This window comes from Schistocerca piceifrons, chromosome 2 (genome assembly GCF_021461385.2).
Source record: "Schistocerca piceifrons isolate TAMUIC-IGC-003096 chromosome 2, iqSchPice1.1, whole genome shotgun sequence".
In the NCBI taxonomy this organism is placed as follows: Eukaryota; Metazoa; Arthropoda; class Insecta; order Orthoptera; family Acrididae; genus Schistocerca; species Schistocerca piceifrons.
The window spans coordinates 495,802,791-495,814,931 of record NC_060139.1 but is presented as its reverse complement, the minus strand read 5'-3'; the positions used below and the strand labels follow the sequence as shown (position 1 = coordinate 495,814,931).

Genomic DNA, 12,141 nt, shown 5'->3' with positions numbered 1-12,141 from the left:
GGGAAAAGACGTCTGTAGAACATACCTAAATAATTGGAAATGCTACACTTTCTACACTAATTGAAAATTTAAGAAACGCCGCTACGTGACGCCAATAAAAATCCTATGTTATTTCAAGTGTAACTGTAAGTGAGCCAAAGGGTGTTAGCTTTTAATTTGTTGCGGCGTAGATTTTTTATACTGTACAGGTAGTGGATTGCACACCTGATCTAAAATAATCTTCTATTTCCTAGTTAGTGACTGTGAAATACCCGTACCTTTATTTCTCCATCAGACGACTTTTACGCCGGAAAAAACTGTTCCTATCGCCTCTGTACTCGTATGCAACCACTTCTAACGTGTAGCAAACAGTGTATCTTGTGTATGATTCTTACACAAGCACTCGTATCTTGCTCATATGTTTTTTAGAATCCATTATGCTGTCCTCGATGGCGAACATTCATCACAGACAAGGGTATCGTCAGAAGTGTCCCAGGGAAGTATGATAGGATCGCTGTTATGTTTTATTTATATAAATGATCTGGCGGACAGAACAAGCAGCAGACTGCGACTATTTACTGATGATGCTGTGGTGCATGGGAAGATGTCGTTGAGTGACTGTTGGAGGATACAAGATGGCTTACACAAAATTTCCAGTTGGTGACATAAAGAAGAGCTGCTCGTTTCGTCACGGGTTTGTTGAGCAAGGAATGTAGAAAAATGTAGGTTATTGCAGATGAATAGGGAAAACCAATGCATAAATGTTCCAGTATAGCATTATTAATGTGCTGCTTGACAGAGTCACGTCGATTAAATATCTGGGAGTAGCGTTACTGGAATGGAATGAGCCTGTTGGGATTGTAGTAGAGAAAGCGAATGGCAACTTCAGTTTACTGGAAGAATTTTAGAAAACTGGTTCATCTATAAGGGAGACAGCATAAAGGACGCTAGTTGCGACGCATTGTTGAGCTGTGTTCGAGTGTTTGGGATCCGCACCAGGTCGGATTGGAGGAAGACATCAAAGTAGTTCAGAGGCTGACTACTAGATTTGTTGTCCACGACATCCTTACAGCACCATTAACACTGGCAATGGTACATACAGAAGTACTCAGTTGTTGAATAAGATCTTGAATGTGGACTTTGCGAGGCAACTATCTGTACTCATTCTCTACAATCAAAAAGTCAGTTTTAGTTAGCATGTGCGCTAAAAATAATAAAAACTGAGTCGTATTGCGATTTAGCGTCAATTTATTTTCTACAAGCCGTGAACTTATATCGTGACTTGCAATTTTTGATACATTCCCTACGTTGCACTCAACATACTACACAAACATACAAATACCATCAACAAACAGCAATATTTTAGAATCACCTGTCACATTAGAAGGCATGTCATTTTATGTCTCCAAGACAAAAAAGGCACACCACAAAGGAATAATCCAAATGGGACGGAAATCGGTAGATGTGATGTACATGTACAGACAAACGAATGAGTACAATTTCACAAAAATTGGAGGTTTTATTCAACAGAAAAAAACTTCACAAGTTGAGCAAGTCAATAATGCTTTGGTCCACCTCTGGCCCTTGTTCAGACATTTCTTCGGTTTGTCATTGACCGATAAGAGTTGTTGGATGTCCTGCTGAGGGACATCGTGTCAAAATTCCGTCCAATTGGCGCTTTAGATCATCAAAATTCCGAGATAGTTATAGAGCACTGGCCATAATGCTTCCAAACGTTCTCAACTGTGGAGAGATCTGGTGAGCGTGCTGGCTAAGGTAGGGGTTGGTAAGCACAAAGACGAGCTGTAGAGACTCTTGCCGTGTGCGTGCCGGCATTATCTTCCTGAAATGTAAGCCCCGGATGGCCTACCGCGAATGGCAACAAATCGGGGCATAGAATATCGTCGATGAACCTCTGTGCTGTAAGGGTGCCTGGGACGAAAACCTGTGGGGTCCTGCCATGAAAAGAAATGGCACCACACATCATCACTGCTGGTTATCGAGCGGTATGGCTGGCGACTGTCACGTTGGTGTTCCAACGCTGTCCAGGGCGTCTCCTGACACGTCTTCGGCCTGAAATCTCATTGACTGGATTAGAATTGTCTTCAGTGATGAGTCCCGCTTGGAACTGAGCCCCGATGATCAGGGAAGACGTGTATGGAGACGCCCCAGAGGATGGTGGAATACCAGTATGACTGTTGCCCGGCATACAGCCCAACAACCAGCAGTGACGGTCTGGGGTACCATTCCTTTTCATAGCAAGAGCCCTTTGGCTGACATTAGAGCCACCCTTACAGCACATACGTACGTCGACGATATTCTGTGTAGCATTAGAGTAGCACCTGAAACCAACACGGAAATCAGATTACATTGCTTACTTTCGTTCACTTATGACATACGTGGTTATATTCTGGTGTAACCCTTCTCACTTACAAAAGTTCAGAAACGGACAGTTCGAGCAATATGTGGTGGAAGTTTGCGAATCTCTTGTCCATTTTTGTTCAGTGGCCTGGGAATTCTGACATTGGCCTCACAGTATTTATTTTCTTTAATGTCGTTTGTTGTTAACAATATGAGCTTATTCCCATGAATTAGCAGCTTTCACTCATTTAATACTAGGTAGAAATCGAATCCGCATTTGGATCGCGCCTCGTGGACTCTTGTGTAGTGAGGCGAGCAGTATTCTGCTGGATCCATTTTCAGCAAGCTTTCACAAGAATTCAAAAAAAATCTTAGAAGTAACCCTCACTTTGCAGACTAAACTGAAGAATTTCCTCAAGGCTCACTCCTTCGCTCTGTCGGGGAGTTCCCCGAAAAAAAAATAGCTACTTCCTGTGATAAGGTGTTGATTGTGCTAATATATTCTCACAGCTTGTCATGTGCACAGGATTGGTGTGCATTTTATTTTATGTATTATTACTTTTCTGACGTTAATTTCATATAGGCTACAGACTCGTCCATGACGACGGAGATTTGCTCCACAATTTGGTCAACAACTACATCTGTATACACACTCCTCAAGCCACCGTATGGTGCAGGGCGGAGGATGCTCTGTACCACTGCCAGCCGTAGTGGTCGAGCGGTTCTAGGCGCTTCAGTCTGGAACCGCGCGACCGCTACTGTCGCAGGTTCGAATCCTGCCTCGGGCATGGATGTGTGTGATGTCCTTAGGTTAGTTAGGTTTAAGTAGTTCTAAGTTCTAGGGGACTGATGACCTCAGATGTTAAGTCCCATAGTGCTCAGAGCCATTTGAACCCTGTACCACTACTAGTAATTTCCTTTCCTTTTCTATTTGAAAATAGATCGAGTGAAAAACGACTGTCTATATGCCGCCGTAACGAGCCCCAATCTCTCTAATTATCTTCGTGGTCCTTACGAGAAATGTACGTTGGCGGCAATAGAATGGTTTTCAGTCAGCCTCAAATGCTGGATCCCTAAATTTTCTCAATAGTGCCTCGCGAAAAGAACATTGCCTTCCCTCCAATCATTCCCATCTGTGTTCCCGATGCATCTCCGTAATACTTGTGTGTTGTTCGAACAGCACATACGTACATCGACGATACTTCGTGACCCGTTTCGTTGCCCTTCATGGCTAGTCATCCTGGGCTTACATTTCAGCAAGATAATACCCGCCCGCACACGGCGTCTATAAGGAGCGTGAACAGCATCAGATATTGAGGGATCATTGTAAGGGACACGGAGATGACGGTTATTCGAGTGAGAGAGCGTTATCAGCACTTGATAAGAGTTTGAAAAGGAGCGTCATTGTGGATCCCAATTTGGCTGGGAGGTCGAATCGTGCAGTATCCAGGATTGTGAGGCATTCGGATGTGACAGTGGCCTGATGTTGGACTGCGTGGTAGCGTGAGGGCAGGCATACTCGTCGTCACATTTCCAGTCGACCATGTGTGAACAGACAAGGGAAGAGCGCCGCATTGTGCATCAAGCATATCGTAACCCCTTCATATCTGCACATACCATCTGAGACCAAGTAATGGACTCTTTGCAACAATCTGTTTCATCGGAGATTAGCAGCAGCCGGACTGGGGAATTACTGTCCGAGGCATAGGCTGTCGTTAACACCACAACGATAACGGCTGCATTTCGAGCGGTGCAGTGAATAGGATGCATAGGTGCTGACGAATGGCGTCGCATTGAGTTCAGCGATGAATCGTGATTGTACACTATCCTGGATGACAATGACTGACGAGTACGGCGGTAACCTAGCATGAGGTCCCATTCTTTCAGTGATTTGGGGAGTTAGCCGTGTTATTCTTGACATCATGGTGTGAGTAGCCATCGGGTATGACTTGAGGTCATGGCTCGTAGTGAGTAGCGGAGCTCCTGACGTCACAGCGGTACGTCACAGATATCCTGCGTCCTCACGCGTTACGAATCACGTGATAATCTTGTAGTGCCATTTTTCAACAGGACAACACTCAATCACATGTGGCTCGTGTCTCTATGAATTGTATGCGTAATGCTGAAGTACTCCCGTGGCCGGCAAGACCCCCAGATATGTCCTTGATAGGACGTGAATGGACCTGTTCGAACGTCAGCTTTGCCCCAATCCCAGTATCCAGGATATCAAGAACCAGTTATAGCTGTTGGGGGCCAGCTTGGGGAGTGTGTGGATCCAGGTCAGAATAGCTGCGATGGCAAACTGATAAGTGGGCTCATACTGCCAAGTTCTTTAAAAATTTGACTTGATTTTGTAATCGAGGAAATATCAAACCGTGAAGTCTCATTTCGTTTCTTCCTCCCCTTCTGAGTGCTTCAGTTTCTTTTGTCACGACGTATATATATATATATATATATATGTATATATATATATATATATATATATATATATATATATATATATATACCATCAGAGTACCATTTACATAATATGGTATTTCATCGAATGTACACCAGACAAACAGATTCATTTTAAAGCAAATAAAAAATAACCTTTGTTGCAGGTGACCCTACGACATTCGGCAACCTTCGGCCGGCACCAGAAGTGGTGAAGGCGCTACACGATAGCATCGACTCCGGCAGCTACCACGGTTACGGCCCTTCTGTCGGTTAGTATCGCCACTGCTGTTTCCCTCTAATGTACCACAGTTCACCCATTAACTGGTCTGCATGGGACCTTTTACCTTAACAACCAAGTAGTGGCCGTTGTAGAGGCACAAAGGCAGGGGTGGTTTGTGACGGTAACGATACGTATAACTTTACTCGATGGCCAAAAAAATTTTGACCCGAAGAGTGTTTATAATTCTAGTACGAAATATGTTACCCTACTTACATTTAGTTAACATGCTGCTCTCATACGCAACTGTGTCTACCCCTGTGTCTTTGTTGGTTTGATTAAGTTGATACAAAACATAGAAAACACTTTTCGAGCCAATTCTATTTTGGCCATCTTGAAGTTCAACTGTTATTATCTGCCACTAAACCCTCAACTTTCGTTTACTGTAGACACGAAGGAAGACAACGTACACGATATTTTTCTTTTATTATAAGTAGAATGGACAAAATGACATCAAAAAGAGGAAGATTGGACTGTAGAACTGTCAAGAGCTCTGTTGTTTGCGTATCACGGACAATGTATTCAAAATATTTGCTATCATCCTTGGCTACAAATTCGATGAAACAAAGTGATTGCTGGTTCTTATTACATCTAGAAATAAGTTATAGCCTTTGTGACTGGAATAGTAGGTGTGAAGAATATGGAAACCGCAAAAATGTGTTTGAAACAACGAAACCCACCTGCCCGCCTATAAAGTACCTACTATAAAGTCTGACGCTCACTGTCCAACGGATGCTGTGTGGCACTAATAGAAATATTCTTATACGCAGGTCATCTGGAGGCACGCGAAGCAGTGGCGAGGTATTCTTCGACAGAGAAAGTGCACGTTGAGGCCAAGGTAACCAGAACAGCATAGCTCATTTGAATGCAACACCGACTTCAAAAACAAAAGCTTCGCTTTGATGTTATGGAAATTTCATCTTGTCCATAACTGGAAAAGCTTCCAAGGCAATGGATGTAACCACAGTTGTTAACGGAAGTATGTCCGGATGTCACGGCGTATCGCTAGGTAGCTGTGAACGAGTGGTGTCGGGCGTCATAGTGGTTGTCTCACGGTGGTGGTTGCGCTGGAGGCGGTGGTTGTGGTGTGCAGACAGTGGTGACAGTAATGCAGTTTAAATATTAGTTAGGATACTAACCTTTTCTGGCATACAGTTAAATGTAACTTGAGGTGTCTAATCAAATCAATGTGCTTGATGAGTAAGTCTGAGACTACCAACTGCTGCCTGTTGCAAGGAATTTTTTGTGGCCATTGAGTGAAATTTCCCTGTGACAGTTTTCTGTGTGTGAGAGAAATGTCCAAAGGTGTCGTTGCTTGTTTTCCAAGTTGAGCTCTAGATTCTCTCATTCCTAGTACGATTAATCGATTTACGTATTACCGACAAGTAAAGGGATGTCTCAGTCAAAAGGACCATATTTGAAGAATACTACGAGTATAATGTTCAAGCCGACCATAATCTTGATGATTGTTTTACACTCGTTTATGGTTTTACTTTCCGTTAAACGAGCAGTGGTAAGAGTAGAGTATTTGACGTCTATCAGCTGTGGCATCTCTCTCTTTCTCTCTCTCTCTCTCTCTCTCTCTCTCTCTCTCTCTCTCTTCTGTCTTTCTCTTTTCAGGAAGGAGAATTAGAGTTTAACGACTTTTTCATATCAGCCTCGGGAGAGAGTACCAACACAGTTGAACAAAATGGGGAAGGAAATCGATCATGACATTTTCCAGGGCACAACCTCTATATTTGCCTTATGAAAGTGAGGGAAACGAAAGAAAGCTTAAAATTTGCTGGTCTGGTAAGTTAAACCCCAACAGAAGCACGTCTAACATTGTACTGCTATCTAAACCTAACATATAATAATTAAGCTCTGTTGTTTGTGTTGTTATGGACGAGTATGGAATGCAACGGGTAGGAAGAGTAAAGTCACAGCCCAATACTTGGGCTTCTTCTCCAGATTGACACCGAAGGGACAGCAAAGCATAACGTCTCCATCCGACTGACAAGTCATCATTAACATTGCCAGAAGCCATCACTTCACAAGACTCATCGAAAAGGTTTCAGATTTAACTCAAGAGAGTTGAGCATAGTCTAAGAATTGTAACTACCTTTCCTCTCCATTCTGCCCAAATTCTGGGGAGGAAGATTTCTCCAGTCACCAGGATTCAAACTCTAAGAGAACGGAAGCACTTCATCGTAATCCAGTACTGTGGTTTTATGTGACACTTCTTTTATGTGAAACACCGTGGAAAGACTGACGATTCTTTTAATGACGTATACATTAGAGGCAGGCTGTATAGAAGTCTTAGAAATCAGACATTGAACGGGCTAACAACTAATGCAAAAATTGAGCAAAATAATTTTATGCTTGTGAGAAAAAACAACCCGCTCTTTTTGTAACATAATGGGCCAAGAGATAGCTTGCGGTATAAGGAAGTGAATCAATCCTTAATAGAATCGACCAGACCGTTAGTTTAGTACGGTATAGGCGCGCTTTTCGTTACTGGCATTTCGAACATCCGCCTGGCCAAGTATCAGGCTGCCTCCCCACTTCCATATCAGATACATAATGCTTATGCAGTTGAATTATGAAAGACACAGGGTACAAAATACCTGATTCGCAGTACTTTCGTTCCTTCCAGTCTTAGGTTAAGGTGACGTAGCGATTTGAAACACTTTTAAGCACGAAAACGTATTGCATATGCTACGTCCAGTACGAGCGGATGGCTATCATTTATGGACCCGAAAATGTGAGAATTTCCACCAACAAAGAGGAGAAGAGAGACTGTTTTTCAAAACATTAACTGACAAAAGGTAATAAAGCTACAAACTCACTCTATATTTCAAAACAATAGGGCACTGGCAGGAAGCTCTCCCTTAAGAAAGTTGACAAAACAATTGTCAGACTTTAACGTCTTATAGATGTGGAAAGTCATTTGAGAGCCCTACAGGAAAGTATCGTCGCTGCATGAATGAAATTCTGAACAACGCAAATAATAATTCCACTTCGTGTGCTGAATAGCGTTAAATGTGTGTAATTAGAACTCGCCGGAGCAGAAAGAACCCGATAGTATCCGATTACAACGTTGGTAGCAAAGTTCGCAAACACGTCACATCATTAAATATTTTGGGGTAGTACTGAGGAGCTACATGAAATGAGACAAACACGTAAATTCAGAATAGGAAAGGGGAATGGAATAGTCAGATCTATTGGAAGAGCACTGAGAAAGTAGATAACCACATCAGTAAATTCAACCACTACTACTACTAATACTACTACTATCGACGTGACAGTTGCCAGTAACAAAAGATTCCACTGTCGTTATAAAATATAGTAATCTAAATTATATTCCGAATGTATTCTACGTCTGATACCTGTGTGGCGATGCAACTGTTTAGCTGCGTGATTAGGAAACCATTACATTTTATTTTAAATCCTTAACACTGTTGTGCTATTCTCCATCCTTCTTGTCTGCCTAAGTTTAACCTATACGTTTCGGGCAAGAGAACTCAGAACATCGTTAGGACCGTATGTTAATCTATTTGGGAATAACCGTTTGTGTGATTGATACTAAATGTGTGCAAGACTTGAGCTTGGTAACTGACTCTAGGTTCAGGATATTCGAGGTGCTAACTCTGTTCAAAGTTGACGCAAGTCGGATGGTGACAGGATAGCAAAATTTTCCAAACGTTGTGTTGTAGGTAGAGACACGAATGTAGCAGGGAGAAGGGTAGCACAGGTTTTCTAAATTTGTGTTTTCTGAAGCACACACTATGAAATACATATACACAAAGACATATACAGGGTGAGTCACCTAACATTACCGCTGGATATATTTCGTAAACCACATCAAATACTGACGAATCGATTCCACAGACCGAAAGTGAGCAGAGGGGCTAGTGTAACTGGTTAATACAAACCATAAAAAAATGCACGGAGGTTTGTTTTTTAACACAAACCTACGCTTTTTTAAATGGAACCCTGTTAGTTTTGTTAGCACATCTGAACATATACACAAATACGTAATCAGTGCCGTTTGTTGCATTGTAAAATGTTAATTACATCCGGAGATATTGTAACCTAAAGTTGACGCTTGAGTACCACTCCTCCGCTGTTCGATCGTGTGTATCGGAGAGCACCGAATTACGTAGGGATCGAAAGGGAACGGTGATGGACCTTAGGTACAGAAGAGACTGAAACAGCACATTACGTCCACATGCTAACACTTTTTTATTGGTCTTTTTCACTGAGGCACTTGTACATTACCATGAGGGGTGAGGTACACGTACACATGTGGTTTCCGTTTTCAATTACGGAGTGGAATAGAGTGTGTCCCGACATGTCAGGCCAATAGATGTTCAATGTGGTGGCCATCATTTGCTGCCAAACATTGCAATCTCTGGCGTAATGAATGTCGTACACGCCGCAGTACATCTGGTGTAATGTCGCCGCAGGCTGCCACAATACGTTGTTTCATATTCTCTGGGGCTGTAGGCACATCACGGTACACATTCTCCTTTAACGTACCCCACAGAAGCAAGTCCAAAGGTGTAAGATCAGGAGAACGGGCTGGCCAATTTATGCGTCCTCCACGTCCAATGAAACGCACGTCGAACAGCCTGTCAAGGATCAGCCTAGTGTTAATTGCGGAATGTGCAGGTGCACCACCATGCTGATACTACATACGTCGACGTGTTTCCAGTGGGACACACTCTATTCCACTCCGTAATTGAAAACGGAAACCACGCGTGTACGCTTACCTCACCCCTCATGGTAATGTACATGTGCGTCAGTGAAAAAGACCAATAAAAAGGTGTTAGCATGTGGACGTAATGTACTGTTCCAGTCTCTTCTGTACCTAAGGTCCATCACCGTTCTCTTTGGATCCCTACGTAATTCGGTGCTCTCCGATACACACGATCGAACAGCGGAGGAGTGGTACTCAAGCGTCAACTTTAGGTTACAATATCTCCGGATGTAATTAACATTTTACAATGCAACAAACGGCACTGATTACGTATTTGTTTATATGTTCGGATGTGCTAACAAAACTAACGGGGTTCCATTTAAAAAAACGTAGGTTTGTGTTAAAAAACATACTTCCGTGCATTTTTTTGTGGTTTGTATTAACCAGTTACACTAGCCCCTTTCCTCACGTTCGGTCTGTGGAATTGATTCGTCAGTATCTGATGTGGTTTACGAAATATATCCAGCGGTAACGTTAGGTGACTCACCCTGTATAACTTATTGCGTTCTAACCTCCTTTGTGTTTTCGTAAATGAAATTCTCCCTCTATCTTCAAATTACCAAAAATAAACGAATCTTCCACTTTCTTATCCATATCGTTTCTTAAACCAGAGCTGCTTACAACTAAATTATCGAAAAGTGATTATTTGTAGCCAATTGTTAACGTTGCAAAATTTTCGAACTAGTAACAACAATTACGTACCGTTGCTTTCGATGTCGACGTCATTAGGAATGGAGCACGAGCTCCGATGAGAAACGTTGAGGTAATGGTCTATTGAAGGAAGGAACTCTGTATTCTCACGAATAGTTTAGCAAAAGCACAGAAAACCTAAAACAACATAAGTGGTCGGACTCTCGAACCTCTCTCGTCCCAAATATAGTTTTAGTGTCTTAGCTGTTTGCCACGCATGCTATAGACAAACAATCAAGTCATCCTTTTTCCTGCACTAAAATAAGAAAATAGATGGTTGTGTTGATGCAGTCACAAGCTCATTATAGTCACTTGAAAACTGCAATGGGTATTACCCTCAACAGTCTTTTTTACCTATGTTGCAATGAAACTGAAATCAATCAGTTTATCCCAGCGAGTATTTGGATCGCTCCGGGAGCTGTGTATCGGTAGTCTAATGGTACCAAATGGTATAGCATGATTGAGGTGCCCCTATCTATGGGTTTTACGCAACCTGAAACGCGTTCAGAACCACGCGCAAGATTTTCATATTCTCTCGCTCGCTATGCATAAACTATTAGTCCTTAAAAAATATGAACAGGACCTTTGCGTGGGAAATATAATGTAGTTAAATTGTGTACTTGAATACATTTTCGCTGGTGACAACAGTTATCAGGTTATTCAAGAAATCGCATTTGAAGGTCACTTTTGTATGTTTTTCTTGAATAATTCGAAAACTACGGCCTCTAGTGAAAACGTTTCCCTCCAAAACGGTTCTGTTCATTTTTTTCTGTAGGTCTAATCGTTAATCTGTACCGAGTGAGGTAATACGGAAACCTTGGTCACGGTGTTTGTAGGCATTGTAAGGTGCATAATACCCATAGATAGAGGCAGACAAATATTGAATTATGGCGACTGTTCGAGGAAAACGAGAAATACTGGTTTGTGTCGTAGTCTTGGCATCATCATTCATTTCAGATGATTACTTGTTAAAGTCTTTATAACGTGGACTTTAGCGACCTCATTTGGATTAAAGCAAAAGAAATTGTTGTTTACCTAATGTGGATTAACACAAAAGAAACTGTTGTTTATGTAACTCTCGTGGTATATTTTTGTTCTGAAGGGAAAGACAAATTCGAAATGATACAGCAATACAGAGGCAGAATGAAATAAATTTGAATTCGAAACACAGTTTGCTTTTAGTACAGATTTTTACAATCAACAAAAATCGTGCTTACAGTGCACCCTCTCGGGAGGACGGAACCAACGACGTTTTTCGTAGAAGCACCTGCCCCACAAGCACTGCATCATGTCCAGTAGTAATAGATTTCAGTCACGTCTTGCACTAGTCAGGATACTGAATTATTGTTAACAGGTAGACAAATTTCTTGTGGATCAGAAGCTTCATGTCTTTCAATAAAATAGAAAAACAACACGAAAACAGCGATAAATATAGAACACAGTTAGCGAATGACATGAAAGATGAGCCTATTGTTAGCACGGCATTGTTACAACACTCGTGATGATGTGGCTGGTGCACATATTTGTATGGAACAGAGAATGGGGAAAGAAAGGGAAGGGTTGGGGATGGGGGGGGGGCGGGAATTCACGAATTCCAGCCGCACAGAACATTGTGGTAATGAAATGGCAAAAGTTGAAAAATCAGCGCCGGACC

At 42.1% G+C, this 12,141-nt stretch overlaps 1 protein-coding gene across 1 annotated transcript in view; it reads left to right on the top strand.

Moving 5' to 3' along the window:
- Nucleotides 1-12,141, top strand: part of LOC124775514 (tyrosine aminotransferase) — a 195,081-nt gene that overhangs the window by 88,670 nt on the left and 94,270 nt on the right. The window contains exons 2-3 of the mRNA XM_047250347.1: nt 4,944-5,048; nt 5,827-5,894. Of these exons, the coding sequence (XP_047106303.1) occupies nt 4,944-5,048; nt 5,827-5,894 (173 nt within the window). The remainder of the gene's footprint in view (nt 1-4,943; nt 5,049-5,826; nt 5,895-12,141) is intronic.